This window comes from Dendroctonus ponderosae, unplaced genomic scaffold (genome assembly GCF_020466585.1).
Source record: "Dendroctonus ponderosae isolate FM_Combo_2020 unplaced genomic scaffold, Dpon_F_20191213v2 Dpon_F_20191213_1, whole genome shotgun sequence".
In the NCBI taxonomy this organism is placed as follows: Eukaryota; Metazoa; Arthropoda; class Insecta; order Coleoptera; family Curculionidae; genus Dendroctonus; species Dendroctonus ponderosae.
In genome coordinates this window covers 8,429,911-8,454,699 of record NW_026017110.1, presented here as the reverse complement: position 1 = coordinate 8,454,699, position 24,789 = coordinate 8,429,911, and the positions used below count along the sequence as shown (strand labels likewise).

Here is a 24,789-nt window from a genome sequence, read left to right as displayed (position 1 = left end):
TTACGAACGCTTCGTTCAATCAATTTCAAAGTGTTACTACATATTTTTTAAATAATCAACAACCGTCACACTGATATTGGTGATTTTTCGGGCTTTTAGACCGTCGTGAAAAAGAATTTTTGAAATTCCTACGCTTGTTAAAACATATTTGGAAAAATCCTTTTTCACGGCGGCCTAAAAGCTTGGAAAAATCCCAGGCTTCACTCAATGGCCTTACAGGAAGCTAAAAAAATGGTTGAAAACTCTTCTTACTTTTTGGAGAACGTCTGATTGCTTTGCAAGAGGTCTTATCCAGACTCTGTAAGTCTCGCGAAATTTTAACAGGAATCGAAAAACTTTCAAATGCTCGCATAAAAGAATTTTTAACAGCCGAAATTAGCAAAAAACAATGATAACTTATTATCATCAACTAGATGATAAGAGAAATCAACTGCTTCAATCTAAATTAAGGCCAAAAATTTGACTTATTGGTTCAAAACTCGAAAGCGGACTAATTTTAAACTAAGATTCAGATAATAAATCGGACAGGAAGTTGCATTTTCCATTGTTCCAAAAATTAGCCGGCATTTATCTATATTCTGTGCATAAAAGCAATATTCTCCCGCAGCGGAAAAGGGAAAAACTCGACAGAGAATCGCCTTCGGTTGGCAGTGGGTAGAGATAGAGGATGGGCATTTGCGTGAGCAAGAAAAAGAACAAGAAGATGGTAGATTGGTAGGTCCGACCATCAATTTTCCATACTATGGCTATTGCTGGGTTAAACTACATAATGACCTTCAGAATCCCGGTCGGTCTTGACATATTTTAAAAGTTTTTATTGACTCGGCGTAAATCTTCGGAATTGGAGAAACTGTTCGGCCTCCATTTTCAACAGTTTCGTCACCGTTCATTTCTTCATTATCAGCAGCACAGTAATAGCATGCCAATTTTCTCCAGATTAAAAAAAACCGACTCATTAACAAAATGCTCCGGCGCCCATGTAAACTGCTGCTTCAAAAGCGTGCCAATTTAGCTCAGATTTCTGCCCTAAAATGAAATTGTCTGCGTATTGACATCAAAGTTTTCCCTTTTCAAGGAAGTGATCATCTCTGTATAGTTGAAGCTCTACAGGCAGGAAGAGTGGAGTTTGCTCTTTTCAGTGGAGTGGCAACTGCTTTTGTATTTGACTCAGTTTTTGAAAAACAGCTGCCCAAATAATAAATCTGTTGGGGCACGTGGGAAGTAGCTCTTCAAAAAAACAATATTCACCAAATTGTATCTTACTAAATGTTGCAAAATAAATTTTCACTTTTGAATGATTCCAGAGGCGCTCTTCAGTCTTTATTGGTTTTTGCACAACAAATTTTTGAAAAGACCGACTTATCTACGAAATGCACTGGAGTTCGTGGCAAGTGACCGTTCAAAATCTTGCAATCTTTCCCCAAATTTTTTCAGAAATATGAAACGTTTTAGATATTCTGATTTATTTTCCTGACTGCGTGTACTTGTTATGATATTCCTATCTTTCCTGGGTCTCAGTCAAAGTGTGTAGTAAAAATTTTAAAACATCGTTTACTTCATTACGTCTCGGCGAGACAACAGCGCCATCATCAGATTTAAAATTTACACAAACGACAAACACCAATTCACAATTAAAACATGTTGTATATAAATTATAATTTACAAAGTGCAGGGCAAAGACCCCCTCACAAGGGCAAAGACCTAAAAGGACTGATTTTTACCAATCTTGAGGTAAGTTTTTCCTGTGTTTTGCTCTCCCAAAGAGAATAATTTATTCCCTCAAAAACTGATGAATGTTTTAACACTTTGTAAATTATAATTTTCATACAACATGTTTTAATTGTGAATTGGTGTTTATAGTTTGTGTAAATTTTAAATCTGATGATGGCGCTGTTGTCTCGTCGAAACGTAATGAAATAAACGATGTTTCAAAATTTTTACTTCACACTTTGACTGAGACCCAGGAAAGATAGGTTCTATAGGACAAGTTCTAGATATTGAAGCGAAAGTTTCTCGTTTTCAATGAACAATGGGTTTTAAGTTTCGTACGGTTTTTGCGAAATAAGGTTTTTAAAAGAGCCTACTTATCTGCGAAATATATTGGAACGAATGACAGGCAGCACTTCAAAAGCTTGCAAATTTTCTCCAGCTTTTTTTCCATAAATTACACTTGACGGGACATTGAAACCAGAGTTTTCACTTTTCAATAAATGTACCCGAACTTTTCAGTCTAGTCTGGTTTTTGCAAAATAATCTTTTTTAAAAACCGACTTATGTACGAAATGCTCTGGCGCCCATGTCAAGTGCTGCTTCAAAAGTCTGCCAATTTTTTTTCAAAAATTAAACTTTCTGTGCATCGAAACCAAAGTATTCTCTTTTCAATGGACCGACAGGAGCTTTTCAGTTCATCCGGCTTATTGCAATAAACATTGAAAAAAAATGTAGATGAATGGGTCTTGAAAGTTCAACTGGCTGATGTTTTATTACATTTATCGATCACCGGCTCCCATTTCCAGTTGACCCTTTTACGGAGGCGTGTAATGGAACACCTTTTTAAACAAAACAGGAAAATATCTCTATTTTTCGTCCGGTGATCAATCAACTTATTCACTGAGGGACATTTCGAGGTGTCACTTACGCGGCACATGCATTAGCGAATTGCTGTTAAAGCATTTCATCCGGTAAAATGTTTTATCTATTATGTTCCACTGGGAAATGAGGCTGGTCTTATTTCTCCAAGAAACTGGCTTGATTTATGTGGTTGCGTTATTTCCATACTCCATCAATGGGTTTATTTTCAAACTGTTTCGACCCAAATATAAGCGGGCGGACCAATGGACTCGCACAACATCGAGGGGAAGGCCCGAAATGAATAGAAAATATTTGCGGGCCTTTCCATTAAAAAGTAAATTTTATTCCCGGGGTTATCGCATTTTGGGGTGCGCTTTCACGACGCATTTTATACTTCTTTTGATGTTTTTTAAACGAACGCCAGGGGAACGGGCATTCTGAATAAGACCGTTTACGCCAGAAAATCGAATAACTTCTGGATATTTACTTTGCTTTCGAATTGACTCGATGCTGCTGGCATGTGGATACCCAAAATGGAATGGACTTAGTCGGTGCAAAGCCAACGAAAAAATCGAGCATTTGTCCATCATTTGTATCCATGTGAATATAAAAGTGTTTTTTTTAATTGCCGATCCTTTTCCCCACTTGCAATGAAGATGTAAAATCAGTATGAGAAACGTTGAAAAACTCATCGAAAACATCCAAATTACAGACAAGCAAAAACCGGATTTGGCTTTGACATCGATGCAAATCACTAACAAGTAGACAAGACAAGACCATGCAGCAACGAAAAGCACAGAGGAAATTTCAATCAGAATCCACCGTCCATACGGGAAAATTCCATCCGCAACTCGATGGTGAATTTAAGGGCGGCGATTTAAAATAACAATGTATCTGGGTGGAGCGGTTGATATAAAAATGAGTTTTTTAAGGGTCGCGGATAAACAGGTTTACATTCGATTTGCTCCCTTTTACGAAAATACCTAGTGGATTTTATAAACATTTCCCCCCCAAAGTTATTTATTCGGATAGATGGCCGTGGTTGTATTTTTATAAAGCCAAGATAAATATTTCGTTTCGATGAGATTTGATTGGGCGAAACCTTAATGCAATTCACTGAAACAGATGAAATGAGCAAGTTTTACCAAATCCTGCATAGTGTTTCTGCGCATCCAAAGGCCAGTTTGTAGATTAGACTAGCGATTTTGACCCTTGAATAGTTGGGGGCCTGGAAATCCAATCTTGATTTGCTATTGCATTCCGACAATGACACTCTTCCAGTGGTCCCGACGGATTGTTTGATACTCTTTGTTTAGAGCGCTGTGAGCGAACGAAACGAATTCTCTTTGTCAATCTTTCCCTTTGGATCCGGGAATTAAAATACCTCGGACGGATTTATTGAAAATTCTTAGTTGCCGGGTTTTCTGATCGTCGAAGCTCCCCAATCCCCCCCCACACTCACACAGGGCTGGGCAATGCAAAAATCTACGGGAAATATTTATTTACAACATACCTAAGCCCTTGTGCTGACGTTAATCTCGATAAGTAGCTCCCAAACTAGCAGAAAATTGAATCCTCGACCCTGGCCATATTATGACAATATGAGCAGTCGAGATAAAAAAAAATAATAAAAAAACTGGCTGGTCCTCGATATTATAGGGTCATTACTACTTTGTAGATACGGCGAACAGGGTGCTTTTTCGCCCCGGAATGTATATGTATAGGAATAGGCGCTTTAATAAGGGCGATATTCTGCTTGTTCTGGAGGGTTGCTTTTTCAAGCCAATCAACAGGGATGGACTAATAAGGAAACGAAAAACTCGCTACGCAAAATCGTATATACCGATATCGATTATCTGCCCATTAAAAGTCAAAGGGAAAAAGAATCAAAACACTTTACAGCTACGAGTAGAACAAGGAAGATCAGCAAACGCCTGCATCAGACAAGGAGAGCAGGCCATGCTCCAACAGTTGCTACTTTCAATGCGTGCTTTTATGCATCTGCCTTGTTCCACTCACATTTTCACCGACAGTTGCACCTCATTTAATCGCCCCAGATTTTGGAGTATTTTTATATGTTCTTGGGAAATGTTCAGCAAAAGGTTTTGAAATTTTTTATTAGGTGGTTTACCTTTTATTTCAATTTGAATTGTATTTAATTGTATATACATGCATTTTGAAATGCATGTCAAGGCTTAAAGCAGCAACAACGCTACACATAAAAACTGATGATGGTGGAAAAATACACCGAAACGTATTTTGATTGATAAATAGAGACAATAAATGACTGAAACCCAGGAATGAATTTGATTTGAAATTGTATTTAATTGAAATTGTGAAATTGTGAAATTAAAAATTGTATAAATTGAAATCGATTTTGTCAACTTTCGTTAACTTCGCAAGTTTTTCCCTTCAGAACACAGTCAAACTAGTTAAAAAAAAATTCCTAAAATTTTCACAAAATTCTGAACAATGTGCGAAACTTATTTTAGATTCTGTAAATAAACTCTGTAATTTTGCGCTATTTAATCCCATTTTGCTTGCAACGATTCCGTTAGTTGGGCATGGAAGACAGACAAGTTCCTGCAATAGACGAGGACTCCGGCTTATCATTAAGCCACGCCTCTAATTGTGGTTCTTCTTCTAATCCATGCGTTTGTTAGGTGTGTGCTTTGTTCTACTCACAGTTTCATCGAGAGTAAGAATTCCTTGCATTTTTGTCTTTGGTCAGTTTCCGTTTTTGTAACTTTTCGGTTCAGACCACATTCAAATTCATTCCGAAAATTCAAAAAGAACAAAGTTTTCGCTCCTTTTAAAGGCTAATTAAACAAAGAATGGCTTCAATATCAAAAGCACTCAATTTATTTAACAAAAACTTGTAGATAAATAAAAATGTGAAAATTTTTCTTGATTGAGAAGCATTAGAACATATAAAGCGTTGAAAAATAAACTAATTAAGCTTATTTACAGAACTTAGCAATAAATAAGAAGTCAACGGCACTACTATTAAAACATACAGAATATTTTACACACATTTCTAAACAATGTTCGAATTTACCTTAGACTTTGTAAATAAACTCTTGAATGTTGGGCCATTACACGTCTTTCTACTTGCAACGATTTCGTGAGTACGACAGGGTAGACAGACGAATGCCTGCATCAGACAAGGACGCCGGCTGCTCATCAAGCCACGCCTTTAATTGTTGTTCTTCTTCTAATGCATGCGTTTGTTCGGTGTCTGCTTTGTTCTACTCAGATTTTCATCAATCGAGACAAGCAAACAAAATTTTGCTTTCGATTCTGATCAGGGGATTTTAAAATAATTTTCAAAAAAATTGTGAAGAGTGTTTTCAACAAGTATTAGATTTCTAAACCAAATTCGCAGTTCTGAGGATTTTCTACGTTTTTCCAAAGTACTTGTGCTGTTCAAAAGTTTAGCCAAATTTCGCAAAGCAATTGAAACTTTTCGCTGTTTATTCGCCTCTAGGTAGTTGCGCTATTGCATTAGAGCCACATTTTCCGACCAATGGCGTGCTTAAATCTAAACTGTTTTAAGCTCAATTAGCTGATTTCCTTAATTGAACTTTGGATGAGGCGAGTTTTGTGGCAAAAATTTCAAGTGTCTAAATCCGGTTAATTCCGTAAACGGGACATGATTTGAAAGAGAATTCCTCATCGTCAGGACCTGTTTCGGGTTATCAGCTAAAATGCACACCATAGGATAATGCCGGACAATCAGAATAAAGGGCCCTGCTCCGGCCCGGCTTCGTTAGTCTAAAAAGTCTGTTTCTGCAAGATAAGAACCCTCTACTTAAGCCGGGTTGTTTCCACCCTCCGGATTTTCCTTATTCCGGGGAAAAGGGACTTTTCGTTAGGTATCGTTAATTTTCTTAATATCCAGGACCGGAACTATTGAGCTTTAATCTAACAGCCCGGATTCTAGGACTAAGTTTGCGTAAAATTCAGCGGACTCGGAGGTCGGACCCGTCGATTTTCCCTGTTAAATGCGATTTTTTAATGCCAAATTTATTTGTACAAAAGGGAAAACTAGCGTTTCAGAGTGCTGAATTTTGATCTTCTGGGATTCACTGTATGGAACAGTTGCATTTGAATTGAAATTATTATAAGGAATTTTATCGAAGAACACAGCTAATCGCAGTGTTTGTTTTGGGTGATAAATCAAACAGATTCCTATAAATGCTGGGGATAGTATCCAAATATTTTTCCAATTCCACTAATGCCTTAAGAAGCTTTCGCCCCAAGTGTTCTTTTAACATGGTGCACTTTTTTATCCTGAGGCAGCAGGAATAAAAGATTATGGAGGTCCTGCGTCCCAAGGGCATATCGCCGAGTGGACCCTGTTTTTAGATAAAACTACTAAAAAATGGAGCTTTGCTGCTATTTTCTGTGCGATAGGGAAACGCACCGACAGGAATTTTCACTAACAAACTATTTGAGGATTTGTACAAAAACTGCACGCCCCTGTGCTGGAAATGCCGCCAGAAAGTCTAATAGGACTACGGGCAGGTTCAATCGGACAAATTGAAAAATACTCATTAGTTGGATGTTTCACACTCACCTTGCGCCCCTTGTTGCCGGAATCCGAAATCACCGAACCAAATAAATTAAAAGGACTGAATATCCTGCATTTTTGGCGTCAAGCTACAAAGGACACCGGACACTTTTGTACGTTTCATGCTCGCTCTTATTCGGCCCTGCTTATCAAGCAGATTTTCATTATTCTTTCCGTTGGAATTTTCCTTGCTTTTAGCTGATTGTTTATTCATTGGCCATCGGGACGTTTGAGGTGGGTCCCCAAAGTCCCGGAAAACTGACGTTATTTTCATTCCTGAAAAACAGGGGAGAAATCAGTGGGGGAGGGTTTCAAAACGTCCAAAATTTGGCGCGGTTTGCAGGACGTTTGATAAGGGTAGATGAACTGACCATTTATCAGATTTCCCGTATGCTGCTTGATTAGAGTAAAAAATGACTGAAAATGGAATTGTTGAGTGTCCGGATGTACATCTACCGGGTGCACATAGGGAAAGTCTGAGCGGCATCTTCGAGTTCCGCATTTCCCCACATTTGAAAGGACATTTTTCAAAATCATGTCGCTATTATCCGTGCATTTTAAATCGGCAAGTTAAAACCTGAAGAACTGTTATTATTACAAATAACGCCCTCTAGCAACGCAGTTTTAAAATATTGTGTTCTATTGGAAGGGCCAGTAAAAAAGACCTAAATTTATCTTCCTCGGAAGCTTAAAACTACTACAATCGAGCAAGTGGTTTAAAAGGTACAGCAAATTAAATTTGCACATTTTCTCCGCTCTTAACAATTCCGATATGTGAATGAGTCTTGACTGGAAATGAAGCAAAATGCACATATTTTTGAACCATACTAATAAAGGTATACCTTGATTTGGGAATTTTCGGCGAAATTCGGCTTTTTTAAATTTATTTCTCAATTACGCCCTCTTACGCAGAAATGCGGAACTTACAAATTGTTTTCAAGACTTTTTCATGACCAATTGAACCTTAACCCTTAATTTTTTTTCTAAGTTTCAAAGCCCAGTAGTTTCCTAAACATTATTGAAAAATTGCCAAAAAGGGTCTAAATGTTCGATTTTTCCAATTTGGAAGATTCCGTATTAGAAACTGAAATACTAGTTTTAGTTTATAATATCTTATAAATATAATAGAAAAAATATCGCCGATTAAAGAGAAAAAAGCGATAAAAACGGATCTAAATGTTCAATTATTTAGAATCGGAAGTGTTCAGTGTGCTTGTTGCAATTTTCACTTTCTGGCAATAAATTAATTTGCTTTTTACAGCCCGACCTCTGAAAAGGAAACTCAAGTTGCAAATTACCAAATTATTTGAACAGTTCTGCACGCAATTATTTGAATTTAGACCCCAGCAGCAGAACCAATTGTATTCTGATGACAATATGAAAAACTTTATCCTGTCGAACACTCATTTCGAATGGATCGAGGAAACAAGCGTTGTGCTTTATTTATTGCCACCCTTTTCGCTGCTGCTTGTATACGGTCCCTTTGATGTCCGGAAGGTCTGACGGGAATCCAGAAGTAACAACTTTTATTGGACTCCAATATTTATAACCAAAAGGCGATTGCTTTCCGCAAGAAATTCTCAAATGTGTAGTCGAGATCAAAAGAAAAACGAATATCCAATTTCAGGAGCTGCAATATAGGAGATGTCTTATACATAATCTGATTTGCCGCCGCTAAATTGGATCGGTTTTCGAACTAAGCAAATGTTTTTTGTGTCCGCTTTCGGATCGAACCACGTAGATTTTGTTGCAGAATATCTCCAATCAGCTCATTTATTATATGGAGCAATTGCTAATTTCTCGACACAATCCATTAGGGTATGACCCACACGTTTTGAATATTTGCAAACCTTTTTCATGATGCAGTAAATAATCGAATGTAAAAGCCATTCGTGAAAATTCCAATTTCAGTCTAAAGCGACCAAATGTAGCTTCACAAACAAGGGTGGCAACATTGAAGGGTGTGAGGGTGCAAGCGCGGACTCATACAGTATTCAACACGGAAAGATATCCCGCATTAATGCGAAGGTCCAGCGGAATCCCAATCCTGGAGAATATGTATTAGACTGCAACCGACGAAATTCGACAGTTAGATGACTATCCTCGAAAAAAACCTGCTTATTTGCTGGATTTTGCACGTGAAGTTCCCTCAGACTCAGAAATTGTCAGCGCTTTAACGCTTAGGAATCGGATTTGGAAAAAAAGCTGAGCGAAAGTGCAGGAAGATTATTTCCTGCTGGGCGTCCAGCAGTAGAAACTCGTGGCGTTTCGGATCTCACCGGCCAAATTTAGGCCATAACTCAGGAATAAATTCGTATAATATTGGACGAATATCTCCCCAGAATGACTTTTACGGACAAGTAATGTGCGCTCGTTTATTTTCATAAAATTGTAAATCCTCAAGTGTATTGCAGGCTTTTGAGCTCGGGAAAAATGCGGAAACTTTCGTTTAGATGATTTTTCCGCCTAGGGCTTATACGCAAAGGCTCAATTATAAATTTTAGGCTAAGCGTGTTTAGAAAGCCATGGAGACCCGATGTCTGCCCTTAATGCTGATTTGAAAAAATTGCCAACAGTTAACGAAAATCTAGAAAAATTTGCAAATTCTCCCGGACATAGAGCAGGGTTTTCTCTTTTAAACTGCGTGAAAATCCACTACTTAATTGTTTTCAAATCTGACTGATTAATTTTTGAAGACCACCTGACATGATGATGATCAGACCATTATTTGGACTCTTGTTTAAAAAATTGACAACAATGAACGAAAAGTACAGTAAAGTTGAAAATGGCCACACAGATCGAGTAGTATATTTCCGGTGTACAGGTGTTTAAAGCGATGGAAATATCTATTTTTTGGTTTGACTGATAATTTTTTGAAAAAACCGTAACACACCTGGTTTGCTCTTTAAAAAGCAACATTTGGTCTCATGTTCAGAAATTCGTCAAAAAATGACGTAAATCCTGGAAAATTTGCAACTTTTTCTTGTTTATAGAGCAATGATTTCTCTATTAAATCCCATTAAGGTCTGCTGCCTACCTGTTTCCAGATTTCGATAACCATTTTTTGAAAAAGACCAAACTCGAAATTTATTGCTTTTTTTGGTCGCAAATTTTAAAACTTACCAAAAGTGTGTAAAGAATGCAATTATAAATCTGATGACTTTTTCTATTAAAGAGCGCTAATTTTTTTGTGTACAGAGTTTATAATTTGGATGTACATTTTTTTTTATTGAACTTTTGGGCACTTTGAAGCTCAACAGTCAGCCTCGTGTTTCAAAGTTGGTTAAAAATGTATCTGAATTGCGGCAAACATAACACATGTGTGTAATATAAATTTTCTCTCATTAAAAAAATTGTTAAAAATGTATAAACGTGGAAATTCTGGAAATTAAAACCAGGCCAGAGAGAGATTTTCTCTATTAAATAGTGCTACTTTCATCTGTATATTTTGAATTTTGGAGGATAATTTTTTTCATTAAACGTTTTAGCACTTTGAAACTGAACAGTCTCATGTTTAAAAATTCGTTAAACATTTACTTGAATAGTGGGAAACTTGAAAATCGTTGCCCTCATATAGCAATAAATTTTCTATGAAAGTGTATGAATCAGCTCTACCTATTTGGAAATTGGGATGAAGATTTTTCGAAAAAACCCATCTCATAATTTGCTGCTTAAAAATCAAATTTCGGTCTCATATTGACAAATGTATCAAAAATGTATGAAGAGTGCAGTTATTCAGAAAATTATTTTCTCTATTAACAAGCCTCAAGGTCTACTGTTTGCTGGTTTTCAGATAGGTTGATTAATTTTTCAAATAGACTCAACTCGCAATATGTTGTACTTGTATCAAACTTAAAAATTTGCGAAAAATGTATGCGCTATGGAGATTTTGAAAATTAAAACCCAGATAGAGCAAGATTTTACTCGTTAAGAGCGTTAAGCTGTTTGTCTACACATCTTGAAATTTGCCTAATAGTTTTGCAATGAAACTTTTTCGCACTTTGAAATTAAAAAGTCAGGTCTGGTGTTTAAAAATTGGTCAAAAATGTATGCAAAGTGCGGCAAATCTGAGAGATTCTCGCAATTATAGAGCAATATATTCTCTATCAAAAGACACCAATGAATATGCTCTACCTATTTTAATATTGGAAGGAAGAATTTTTGGAAAAATCCCATCTCGTAATTTGCTCCTTTAAAATCAATATTCGGTCACTTCAAAATTTGTGAAAATATAATGAAGAAGGTGGTAACTCTGAAAATTATAACACGGAGAGAACAAGATTTGTGCTATTGAATACCGTTAAGGGCTGTTGTCTACATTTTTTCGAATTGGGCTGATAAATTTTTGAATAAAATCTAACGCGAGTTTAGATCTTTAAAAAAGCGGCATTTGCCCTGATGTTTATAAATTAGTCAAAAATTAATATAAAATGCCAAAATTTTGCACACTTTTCTACTTAATAAAGCAACAGATTCTTCAGTAGAGATTGTTTTAATTTTGTTTGATAACTTTTTGAATAAGCCCAAAGTAAAAATTCGCACTTTGGGGCTCAACATTGGGCTTCATATAAAAAAATTAATCAAAAATTAATGAGAAATGGGGCAATATTGAAAATTCTTTCACTCAATGCACAATGTCTTTTTCTCCATTAATATCCGCTTATGCCTAGATAATTTTCACATTTAGGTTTGACTGGATTTCCCATTATAAACTTGCAAAAAATTCGCAAAACTTTGATTTATGTCTATCAAAAACTCAAGTCTTCATCATATCGAAAAAAAATCAAATCTTCCTAATCAACGGTAAAAAACCAATTGCTAGTTGGCCAAATCGGGATCAAAGCCAATCAATCAGATCGAAAAAGGAATTTGAGTCAAATGGCAAAAAATCCTCATTCCATTGGGCGAGCTTCGAGTGAGTACGCTCCCGAAAAAGCTGAAATATTTCATGGTTTTTTGCCTATTTTACGTCTTTTGTCGTAAAAGATCCCGGTTCAAAACAAAAGTTAACAATCCATTGCGACTGAGATGAATACATTGAGAGTCCTCGATAAGGTAATTGGAAAAGTGGAGAAAATTACTCCAGTGGTGTAGAAGGTTCGTGTTTTTCAACCGAATTTTTCAACTCTCCCCTGCATCTAATTCGAAATATTACATGCGGACACCACTGATTTTCCATGTAACACAAGCTTTCCATAGGCCGTTTTATGTTGCAATTTTCCGGCCCTCCAGCCATCGCTTGTGTCCGAAGAAATGACGAAAGGTCGAGGGTTAAGTAACTTCGGGGGGGCCCCCCTTTTTTATTTTTTTATCTCTTAACGTCACGACCGATTATTATTCTTTCGGGCTTTCACATCAAATTTCACTCCTTAAACATTTCTTTATGGGAAATTGTTATGCAACTTTTGCGGATGGTTTTTATAATGGTTTTAAAAGGCTTTCACTCATTTTATTTCAAACAGAAGCTTTTAAATTATGAATGGAATGAAAAGTGTGAGAAAACAATAAACGGCCTGAGCAAGAAAAAGCGGATTTTTATTAAATAAATTGGGTTTAAAATGAAACAAAATATACCAAATTCTTATGACCAGAAAATTCGAAAAGAAGCGTAAAAGGGCATGGGGAAACAAAAATAGAAAATTTGTTTGAAAAATGACTTTTTACAGAGAGCTTTGCATGGTTTCGAGAAGACATTTTTTTCGAAAAATTAAGCAAGCAATTTCTTATAAGAGTAAAACCTGGGCGGCACATTTAGTAGTGAAAGAACTCAAGACAAAAACACAGACAACAAGAAAAATTGGAATTGAGAAAGTTTAAGGCAAGTCCAGTTATGTTGTAAAAGCACTTTTATAAATCCAAACAATTTAGAGTATTTTGCTTCTTGTCCAAATGAGTGTATTTTTTTACTATAACAAAACCCATCAGAAACGTTGTTTTTGGAAGATTTTTCAAAAATTACTTTTGATTCTTTGCTTGCCATATTTGAGGCTTGCTACTTGCCTATTTGCATATTTTTTAAACTGTGAACATTTAAAGACACTTAAATTATTTATTACCTTATTTAGGCACTTTGATTTCTGATTTATTTCCGTTTTATTTTTATTCAATGGGAACGCGAGAGAAGAAATTTAATGTTTTATTTAAGTTTACAATTCAGCATATAAAGCCCTATAAAATCACACTGAACTGATTAAAAAATGAAGGAAAAAACGTGCAAAAAACGCTTACCATAACAGCAAAAAACAATCCGAAAAAAAGCCACAAACAACGTCACAGTTTCCCCTTTCCTTCGACTTATTTGCATACTGATGTCACCCTTTCAAAGTGCACCCTTTCACTACATAGAAATTTAAATTTGGCATCGTCTCAAGCTGTTTTTTAAAGGGTGGGGGTAGGATTTAGAAAGCGCCATACTCCAAAATCCCCATTGGACTGCTTGGAAAGAGTTTGAATATAAAGTTGAAAGGTAGAAAAGGCTGAGGAGTGGGGATCGGGGTCTGCATAGATTTTTTTACATTAAAATACACCATTTGGAGGGGCGAGTTAACCCTTACTTTTTTAGCATGTGCCACAGGGAAGGGGTTTTGAATCAAGGGGGTGACAACCCTTTTTGAATCAGGGCTGGATTTTTATGCTTTATTTCAACCTGGGAGGGGGAGACAGTTAAAGAAAAATTGCAACAAACTGGGGAGTTTTAAGGGGGTGTTTTTTCTTAACTTTGGGTAACTCGAAGAGTTTGGTTCAGTTAAATGTCTGAGGCTTAATTAAGGAAAATTGATCAGTTTTTGTGAAACAGAGTTTGAGCTTGATGAAATTTTAGAAGCCAGCCCTGGGGTATTTGAGGAGGTTGCGCAGCCCCATTTCCACACTTTAATGTTGGGTAAATATTCCGCATCCAATATAAGACTTTGTCTATATTGCATGCAAGGATAAAAAAGTGTGTTTATATCAGCTAAACCGATGCATTTAAAGCGCAATAATGGTAATTTGGGCTGAAAAAATGTCATTACTTTATCCAGCACCCTTTTCTCTAAGGAACAATGTACTGATAAACCTTAACGAAAAGCTGAGAAAAAGCTGCTCCACAAGTCGATGATTTTTTGCAATTTTTCTCCCATTTTCATTGACCTAAGGAGTGAGAGTATGCACAAAAATTAAAGTTTTATCATTTAACTCGACATAACTTCTAAACAGATTGATGGACTTAAGCCATTCTGATGCTGTTTAGAAACCTAATATAAGTAGTTTTTGATGTAGTATCGACCGAACAATAAAAGTCTTAGTAAAGTTGGTATGGGGCATGGTTTGGAAAAATTACAATTTTTTGGCTTTTAACCTGAATGTATGCAACACCCAGTGTAAGTGAGAAAGTGGACTTAGATTACATGAAAAAACCCCAGAAATGCAACTTGTATTGTGGTTTGTCTCAGACTCATAAGTTCCAAAACAAACCGTTTTTTTTTATTTGGATTTTGCCCCATCAACGTTAATTTTAAAAATTGCTTCTACGAATTTTTCAAAGATTTCTCATCAATCTTACTATGATTCTATTCATCATCATGAGTTTGCCGAGTGAAAACCTGCTCCTGATAGAAATTAGGATTTTTTTGCGATTTGGGCGAAAAAGTTTCCATCAGGAGCTTCATAGTAGGTCAAAATGGCCCAATTGCATGGTGGCCGCCAGGCCTATAAGCCACATTTCGTCGGTTATCCATCAAAATGCGCAATTGAAACTTTCACTTCGTGTGCAATGAGAACAGGATGGTCTTCAACTAAGTCGCTGACAAATTGTTTAAGCAAAAATATTGCCTTTCAGGCAAATTTTTCTTATGCGAAAGTTAATCGTTTCCGAGCTACAGTGTCAAAGTGTAAATAAAATTTCCGTTTTTCTTTAATAGATTTGTAACCAGTTTTGCTATTACGAAACAAAATTGGCTTTGGGGCTTCTTTGGCAAAACGTTTCCGATATATTTTTTCACCAATTCTTCATTTTCCTCTTCCTTTGGCCTTCATCGACAAATTTTTATCAGCCATAAACTCCTTTTTCGGCTGATAAATACGTAGATACCAAAGCAGGCATTATCCAGAAATGGCCCGGTTACTTTAAAGCGCTATGAGAGCGGAAATGTAATTAAAAAAATAATAAATTTTCAATATTACCTGACCATCGCTGGCCATGGATGGCGCAGATGTAAGATAACCCAATTAGGATATGAGTTCTACAATAACTAAATAGTTAAGGCTCGGGCGTGTCGTCCCTGGCAACCTCCAGATCCAGATCCAAAGACCATTCAAACCTTTAGAAAGCTTTGAGCTGTTCCAGATGGGGCAAACTTCTGGCTCTTGGTGGCTGGTTGAGGTTCTGAAGTGCATTAAAAGATGGTTGATTTCCCATAGGGTGGTTGGTGAAGTTTTCTTCGCTTGATCTAGTTCGCCTGGAAAGAGCGCGCTGTACCGCTCTAGCGCTTTGAATAGTCGAAAGCCTGGATTAGACAAAAGGCCCTCGAGTTCAGGCTAACTCATCTTTAATAAGACAATCAATTATGAGAGAAGCGCAAAACTTTGTGCAACTTTCCGTTGTAATTATATCTCGTCGTAATTACGTTTTCTTTCTGCCTGCCTCCCTTTATTCCTATCCAGATTTATTATCTCTTCGACCAGTTTCCGCTGCTGTTGCTTTCTTCGATACGTGATTAATTCTGAAACCGAATTACTAGATGAATTGAAACTTTTAACTACATGGAAAAAGTAGAACAGAATCGAATAGAATATGATTTTCCAGCATACGTTTTTGTGACCCCTGCGGGGGTGCGTCCCGAAATAGCGAAACAAGGGCAAAATACGATTACATTCGGACTCAACGACGCGAATTAAAAATGAAATCTCACCCTGCGGGGTGGTTTATGCTACATTACCCCCGGCTAAACCAGTGCATTTCGTTCCAAGTCGCAAAAATTCGCAGATTTGGCCAATTTACCGAATGCAAGAGCAAAAGAAAAGCAGTCGAGCGTAGGCCTTTGATAATATAAAGGGCTCGCAACGTTCTTTGTGCTATTAATTCTAACACGCTGGATTTTCATTTTTCCTATGATTTTTCTCCGGGGTTTTTTCGCAATTTGCTTGTAAGAGTTTCAAGCGAGCTTCAAGGTTTCAGCTTCGGTGTTTTGGCCCCCAGAATTTCAGCTTGCCCGCTAATCCCCCCTGACTGGCCTGGCCAATCAATAACGGCATAATGAAATAAAAGACAGTCGTAAGCGGGGGAGAAATTAGCCACCATCATTTACTTTGGCTACACGGGGGGAAACTTTTGTTTTTGCTGCATTTTGCTGTTTGAATGCTCCCAATTATTCAGTCAGAGTTTCGAGCCAAAATATGCGAAAATTGGGTAAAGTGTATATGAAACTAACCCGATTTGTATTGTGGAAATATGCGGATTTAGCATAATCTGTTGATGCGGAACTTTAAGCTTAAACATCTCAAGATGGAAAGCCTGTACGGTCTTCTACCAAAAGAGCATGTTTTTGTAGCAAATATATACAAACTCAGATCTGGTCATTAAACATTCATAGCACCGGGTGATCAAAAAATATCCTTGTCGAAAGTTGATTTGCGAGTCTGACAGTGCCTTTTTGAAAGTACGTGGGAAATATTCTCAAATTTCAGTTTCTCGTCCCCAAAAAGCCCCACAGTATGAAATTTTAATCAACATTTTTTGGTTTTGTTGTCTCAACTTCGACGCCTCGTGTTTCAAAAACCACCAATTTGGGCATTAGACAAATTTGACTAAATCATTAAGACTTCACATCAGGATACTGTGGCAAACTCCATATTATAAACATACATTTGCTCTCAGAGTGTAGGCAACTGTGCATACAAATGATGGGTATGCACGGATTGTGAACGTGCTACTACTAGTAGATTGGTATTTTTATTTTTTATTTCTTCCCCCAACAAAAAGTTAACAAATATTTATTTTCAAACCTTAAACATTCCACTATTAAAGATTAAATTGCATTTTTCACACGAAAAATGTTATTCTACTGAATAACGCATGCATTGTAATTCCTCTAAATTTGACGAAAGTTTTGAAATAAATTAGAAACAAATTAAAATATAATTTAAATGAATTTCGGGTCCACTCGGTAAAGCTCGGGCCCAACTTCACGCCTCGATCCTTCCAGTTGCCACAGAACATCCCCCTTGTTCTGTGCCAGTTGCTAAAATTGGCGGGAACCCGTTGGTGTCGCATTTTTAAGGTTATGCGTCAAACACATTGAACGTAATTTCTCCTGTTTTTCCCGAAGAATTTCGTTGAAATATTGTGCAATTTGTGTTAGGTTTGCGTTCATCGGCAACCGGCAGTGTTGAAGTGTTTTGTGGCCGGCAAAATGGTGCCCAAACCCGTGCAGAAGATGTACGTGATCAAAAGAGGTGAGGCTGTTTTGGGGGCACCCCCAAGGCTAAAACCATCGTGATTTTTGGTATTGTTTGTTGCAGGAGGCCGACAGGAGCAAGTGCATCTCGATAAAATCACGTCCAGAATCCAGAAACTGTGCTACGGATTGAACAAAGACTTCGTAGATCCGGTAGGTTTTGCAGTGTTTTTAATGGAAAATTAAACACTACGTCATTACTAATCAGGGCCTAATATGAATTCCAGATATCCATCACCTTGAAAGTAATCAATGGACTATACCCAGGCGTAACCACAGTAGAACTCGACACCTTGGCTGCGGAAACAGCGGCAACTATGACCATAGATCATCCTGATTATGCTATTCTCGCAGCCAGAATTGCCGTGTCCAATTTGCACAAGGAGACGAAGAAGCACTTTAGCGGTAACTAGTCTCTATGGGCGACAATGCCGATCATCACCCGTAAATGTTCATTTCAGATGTAGTCACCGATCTGTACAAAATGGTGAATGCCAAGACCAAACTGGCCACCCCAATGATTTCGGAAAAACACTACAACATCATAATGAAGCACGCCGATCGTCTAAACTCGTGCATTATTTACGACCGAGATTTCTCGTACAACTACTTTGGATTCAAAACCCTGGAGAGGTCGTATCTTCTGAAGATCAACGGAAAGATTGTTGAAAGGCCGCAGCACATGTTGATGAGGGTCTCAGTGGGCATCCATGGAGAAGATATTGATTCAGCAATCGAAACCTACAACTTCATGTCAGAGAAGTTCTTCACGCACGCCAGTCCCACTCTGTTCAACGCCGCCACGCCCAGACCTCAACTATCTTCCTGCTTCCTGCTGATGATGCCCGATGACAGCATTGAGGGCATCTACACGTGCCTTACTCAATGTGCCTTTATTTCCAAAAGCGCCGGAGGCATCGGCATAAATGTACACAATATTAGAGCGAAAGGTAAACATTTGCCTACAATCATTAACTCTATAGGGGGATTTACTTGATTATGCTCGATTCAGGATCGTACATTGCTGGTACCAATGGAGTGTCCAACGGCTTGGTGCCGATGCTGAAGGTGTTCAACAGTACAGCCAAATATGTGGACCAAGGCGGAAATAAGCGGCCTGGGGCTTTTGCCATTTACTTGGAACCCTGGCATGCTGATGTGTTCGATTTTTTGAATCTCCGAAAAAATACTGGTGGGTTTTCAACGAAATTAACTCAACGGGATTTGTATTTTTGCGTCCTTTGCAGGCAAAGAGGAAATGCGCGCCAGGGATTTGTTCTACGCCTTGTGGGTGCCCGATTTATTCATGAAGCGAGTGCAGTCCAATGGGGTTTGGTCGCTGATGTGCCCCCATCAATCGCCCGGACTGTCCGAATGCTACGGGGACGAATTCGAAAAGCTCTATGAGAAGTATGAAGAAGAGCAGCGCTTTGTTCGGTAAGTTTGGTCAGTTAAATTATCTTCAGCCCTGAAAAAATTACGGTCACTTTCAGGCAAGTGCCAGCTCAGGAGCTTTGGCGCGCTGTTATCGCCTCGCAAGTAGAAACCGGGACGCCCTACATGCTGTACAAAGACGCCTGCAACCGCAAATCCAACCAGAAGAACCTGGGCACGATAAAGAGCAGCAATCTTTGCACGGAAATCGTTGAATACACTTCAGCCGATGAAATCGCCGTTTGCAATCTGGCCTCAGTGGCGGTTAACATGTTTGTATCCGCTGATCGGAAGAGTTTTGACTTCGAGAAGTTAAAGGCCATCACGAAAGTGGTCACGCGGAATTTGGACAAGATTATTGACGTGAACTTTTACCCGGTAATCGAGGCAAAGAACTCGAACATGCGGCACAGGCCTATAGGGATTGGAATCCAAGGCCTGGCCGACGCCTTCATTTTGATGCGAATGCCCTTCGATAGCCCTGATGCGGCCCTTTTGAACAAGCGGATATTCGAAACGTTGTACTATGGGGCGCTGGAGGCCAGCTGCGAACTGGCTGAGGAGCTGGGGACCTACTCTACTTATCAAGGTGAAGACTTCATTGTCCCCGATCAACTCAAACTAAAAAAAACTTATTTGCAGGTTCGCCAGTGAGTCAAGGAATCCTCCAGTACGACATGTGGGATGTCATGCCCACAGATCTGTGGGATTGGGCGGCGTTAAAGGCGAAAATCGCCAAACATGGCGTAAGAAACTCGTTGCTTCTGGCCCCAATGCCCACGGCTTCAACCGCCCAAATCCTGGGAAATAACGAAAGCGTCGAGCCGTACACTAGTAACATTTACACTCGGAGAGTCCTGTCCGGGGAGTTTCAAGTGGTCAATCAGCATCTTCTCAAGGACTTGACCGAAAGAGGACTGTGGGACGACACGATGAAGAACCAAGTCATAGCCAATCACGGCTCGATACAAAACATCCCCGACATCCCTGATGACTTGAAGGCAATCTACAAGACGGTGTGGGAAATTTCGCAAAAAGTCATCCTGGATATGGCCGCGGATCGCGGCGCATTTATCGACCAAAGCCAAAGTTTGAACATTCACATTGAAAAAGCCAGCTACGGCGTTCTGTCCTCGATGCACTTTTACGGCTGGAAGAAGGGCCTGAAAACCGGAATGTATTATTTGAGAACCAAGCCGGCGGCCAATCCCATCCAGTTCACCGTCGATAAGTCAAAGTTGCTAGTGAAAAACGGTGTGAAGTCCAGTCCAGTGAAGAACAGAGTGGGCGCTCTGGAAAAAAATGGAGCAGACCTAAATGAGGAAGACGAGAAAAACGAGGCTTCGCTGGTTTGTTCCTTGAATAATCCCGAGGGCTGCGAGATGTGCAGCGCGTAACAGCGGCCAGAGGACCTGAAGGTACGTGTACTCACATTTAAATAGTTTAAGAAGATGTTGCGTTTTTATATTCGAAACGTCTGATTTAGAAAGGTTAGGTTTTAAGTGGCAAAGCGAAGTTGGTGTTCTGCGTGTTTATTGTATCAATAATCCTTAGAATATGCTATTTTATATTCGGCTTAGTGTGTTAAGGTGAATTTGTATCAACAATTTATTTTTCCACAATTTTTTTGTTTTTGTTTATTTTTCCGCCGATTATTTTCGTTCCTATCTGTCAATTTATCCTTATTCCGTTACGTATTATTCCCTGTTTGAAGTCCGCTAAAGCCCGTGTCCCATGCATCCGTTTATACGATGGTACGATGATACGAAAGCGTTTCTATTGGTTGGAGATCTGTCATCTGGAGATCTCCAACCAATAGAAACACTTTCGTATCAACGGATGCATGAGACACAGACTTTAGCAGCGATTTTTTTGCAGTGTTAATCGAGTATGAAAACGGGCAAAACGCGTGTTTTGTTGTGAATATTTTCAATTTTCTCACTGAAATCAGTGCCGGTGTTCTTTCCAAAGTTAGTAGGGTTTTGTTAAAGAAAACTGGAGCTCAGGGCTAGTTTTTTACGGTGACAGTTATATTGTGCAATGGTTTATTTTTTGCTAAGAACATCGTCGCTTTGAAGCCATCAAGGATAACGAATTAACCAAAAGGTAGGCAACAGACGTCTTAAAGCGAGTTCACCTTAGAATGAGGGCAAATGTCCAGTTGAACCTACAGGGTGATTGAAAAATGCGAGTCTTTTAGTTGAGCCAAAGTTTGAATCTATCGCCGGTTAACGAGATTTAACCACTAAATTTGCACGCAGTTAAACACTATTAGAACTACATTCTTGTCATATCCATTCATTGTTATGCAATATTCAATTATTATTTGCGAATTCTTCGTCGAAGTTGTTGGATTTTATACAAACTTTCTACTGCAGTTTCTTCATCGATACACTTTTGTAAAATTATGAATTAGGATTTTTCAAAGGCCTTTATTTTTTCTTCCTATTGGAAAACGAGCCGGTTGTAACAAAGAGTGGGCTGCCTGGCGGCCCCAACTTGAAGTTGCCTAAGGGAGAGTCCGCCTTTTTTAAGCAGGACTTCAATGGGTATGTCCCTCCTTTGATGTAACCTGCTGAAACTCTAGATTTCCTGAATAATCTGATGGACTTGGGCTGCTGAACCCGCTCTTTACAGTCGGCTTTTTCCTGTTTTGTCTTGATGATTTCCATGGAGTCTTTGTGCGCGATGAAACTAGTGGAATGGTCTGGATCTGCCAATGCTTTTGGATTCTTGCTCGATTTTTCCGGTTTGGGTTTAAGGAGTTTCTTTTGGTTCTTCCCTTTCGGAGGCTTAGAAAGTTTTGCTTCTTCAGCCGGAAGCTCGGAGCTTGGTACTTCCTCCACATTCTTAGGGCAGTCTTCTAAAATAACCGCGCAGTGGACTTCGGTTTGGATTTCTTGCGACATTGAGTTAGAAATCGGAGGTTGAAGAACTGGCTCTTTTGCTTGATTAACCGAATCCGTCGTGCTGCCCGATTCAAACCGTTTGGCTTTGAAATACTTGATTATGTTGTCGTTAATGTCCCCATGGGCTTTGTTGGGGGCTCTGGGGCCAACTAAAACAGCTAAACAAAAAATCGACTACTTTCCTGAATCATCTATTGGGAGTTATGCACCTTTGTGTTCAAGAAACGGGGGTTTTGAGTCGCTCAGTCCTATAAACCCTTTTCGCCCAACCGGTCGGTTCTCTTTCTTGGGCCGCCAGGTGGACCAGTAGGTTTCCTCCAGCTTATCCAGCACCAGTTTATTGGCTGTGGGTTTTTCAGTTTCACTCGGTTTTCTGGCGGTGGTCAACTTCTGATTGTAGTGGTTGTAAATGCTTGAATCCTTACGGATGTTGTGCACGTAAATCGGGCATTTTCGCTCATTAATGTAGTTGATAGTGGGCAGCATGGTGGGTTTGTGGCGCTTGCAATCCAACGATTTTGTCTTGTAGACGGGGCTCTGGAGGTTTTTCAGCTCGTTTTCAAAGTACCCCTCATACTCCTGAAAAAATACCCGATTAAATCAAACCGGGACATTGAAGTACAGCTTTTCCATACGTATTCCTCCGGGTAGTACAAAGGAACGTCAGGATCTGGATAAGACATCGACGGGTTTGGGAGTTTTCACTTTCACTGATAATTCGCACAAAAAAATTAAGGAATGTTTCACATTTTATTGACATTTGTCATTCGAGAAAAATTTACCTTATTTTTTGAAGGTATTTGTTGAGCAAAAATTAGTTTTTCTTGACGGCGCTTTTGCCCTTCTTTTGCTCGCCAGTAACAAATGATTCTCCCAGACGGATGTTTTCTCTGATAAACATGCTGGCTCTTTTCAAGCAGTGGGCTTCAAACCCGTTGATTTTGGGCATGTGCGCAGACAACACCCCGTGTCGCCCTAGGGAGGAACCTCAATAAACATTTAACAAAAATTTACGCAGGTCAAACAAACCTAATCGCACTATGGTGGTCATGTACGGTAAAATGTGGCCAAGGCCAATATGCGCAGGTTGCTTGACAAAAGCGTAGTCCACGCAGTTGGTTTCGCCGCGCAGCGCCTTCAGTTGCGTGTTAACAAACCGGGAAACTGCTAGCGCAGAAGACAAGCACTCGCTTCCATGTTCGCCGTGCATTTTAAGCGCCTCATCCTCTGCGAAGTGGATTGCGCCTTGAATAATCTTGTGGTAGTGCTAACATTTAGTGGTTGAAAGCACAGCGTTTTGTGTGATTAAGCGAAAATCTACCGGATGGATTTTATCTGGTCGGCTTTGAGAAACACAGGCCACCAGGCAGTTCTTGGATATTCCGCCTACTATGGCGCATCGAACGTTCGAAGGGTCTCGTCCGCTTATCAGGCTGACGTAGTACTTTGCCCTCATGCAACCGATTGAGGAGATTCCGATTATTTTTCTCGCGTCGTACACTCCAGCTTTTTTATACTCCTGGAATTGATGAAATTCAGCAGGGAAATTAGGGGATTTTTCACGAATAGTTGCCTCTGAAACCAGAGGCACAAAGGCCTCAATTGGGGGGTTGGAAACGCAGAAAATCGCCCTCGGATTGAACGCGATGCAGTGCAAGGCTGCGCTCCGCACATTGTCCACGTTTTTCTCAAAAAGGTGCCTGGCACATTCGTGCGCCTTTTGCCTGCAGCCTCCCACTGATAGGATCAAGTCTGCGTCCTAAAATATTCTAGTGTAGTTTTTATTGCGTAAAACTTCACCGTTTTACCAGCACGGCGTGCTTTAGCACGCCAAAGCCACAATAAGACGTCACTTTCGTGTTGGTATCGATGTGGCTCAAGTCTTCAGCGATCACGCAAATCGACTTATCCCGATCGTAAAGTCTCAGTTCGGATATCAAAGGGCATTGTTTGAGCAGCAGGGCGACGTTTCGCCCCATTTTGTCGGCTCCATCTGCAATTTCACCAAATGGTCATTTGCAGGTAGTGGGCAAACGAAGCCCATACCCAGAATGGTTACCACGAAGTTTTGCTTGATAGAGTTGAGGTTTGGGCCGGTTGAATTGAACTGTCTGGATCGGCTTGCTAACGCTTTCACTGGGAATTTGGCAAACATTTTACTGGGAATTTGGAAAAGTTGCTAAAATTTGATTGATGAGTTGTCACAGTTATGTTTCTACAGGGCGAAGTATTTGAATTTTCGCTATCGCTATTTATTGCAGTTTCAGCCACTAAAAGGGCAAAACTGTGTTTTTTGTTTTGCAAATAAGACACAAATTGAGTAGTGCAGGTTTGCGATATCAAATACGGCAAAGAGTCCGTTTTCCTATCGCCTGAGAAAGAAATAGAAGGCCGATTCGGTGGGACGAATGTGAGTGAAGAAATGCTGGAAGTTTTCACACAAAAGGCGAAATTCGAATAACACATTTTGGTGCAACATTCGGTCAAAATTTCATGTCTTTCGTCCCGTTTGGGCTCATTTCTCGGGAACAAATTCAGCTAGAGCGATCATTTTTACATCTCTAGAGAGAAAACTAAATGCCGAATTTAGGCATTAAGGCATCCCTTGGGAAAGGTTGGCAATTCTCCCAGAAAAAGCCAAAGTTTCACAAAACCTCTCAGCTTTGCGCGTTTCTCATGAATCGTTTGAGCTACAAAGTGGGTACGGTGATTTTCGAAACAATGAGTTTTTACACAAAAATCAAATCTGAAAATTAGGCATTTAGATGCAAGATTAGTCTAAGATTTCATGTTTTTGGTCACCTTTTTGTTCATTTCTCAGAAACGCACTCAGCTAAAGCGCTAATTTCTACACTACTAAATAGAGCAC

At 39.1% G+C, this 24,789-nt stretch overlaps 2 protein-coding genes across 3 annotated transcripts; one reads left to right on the top strand and one right to left on the bottom strand.

Moving 5' to 3' along the window:
* Nucleotides 1-17,369: 17,369 nt before the first annotated feature.
* On the top strand, nt 17,370-20,631 carry LOC109535521 (ribonucleoside-diphosphate reductase large subunit). Its single transcript, XM_019901435.2, has 8 exons — nt 17,370-17,575; nt 17,642-17,730; nt 17,805-17,982; nt 18,039-18,527; nt 18,590-18,769; nt 18,825-19,014; nt 19,071-19,600; nt 19,654-20,631. Exons 1-8 carry the CDS (start codon nt 17,533-17,535, stop codon nt 20,406-20,408), a joined length of 2,454 nt encoding a protein of 817 aa, XP_019756994.2. The 5' UTR covers nt 17,370-17,532; the 3' UTR covers nt 20,409-20,631.
* A 792-nt stretch (nt 20,632-21,423) lies between these two features.
* Nucleotides 21,424-24,130, bottom strand: LOC109535522 (malate dehydrogenase, mitochondrial). Of its 2 annotated transcripts, XM_048670710.1 has the most exons (9): nt 23,967-24,130; nt 23,729-23,913; nt 23,494-23,679; nt 23,242-23,439; nt 22,950-23,187; nt 22,703-22,895; nt 22,556-22,630; nt 22,130-22,499; nt 21,424-22,078 (listed from the first exon to the last, which is right to left on the bottom strand). In XM_048670710.1, exons 1-6 carry the CDS (start codon nt 24,073-24,075, stop codon nt 22,735-22,737), a joined length of 1,077 nt encoding a protein of 358 aa, XP_048526667.1. In that variant the 5' UTR covers nt 24,076-24,130; the 3' UTR covers nt 21,424-22,078; nt 22,130-22,499; nt 22,556-22,630; nt 22,703-22,734. The 2 variants fall into 2 exon arrangements, with proteins under 2 accessions (XP_048526667.1, XP_019756995.2); XM_019901436.2 differs by having other exon boundaries at nt 22,556-22,895.
* Between the last annotated feature and the right edge of the window lie 659 nt (nt 24,131-24,789).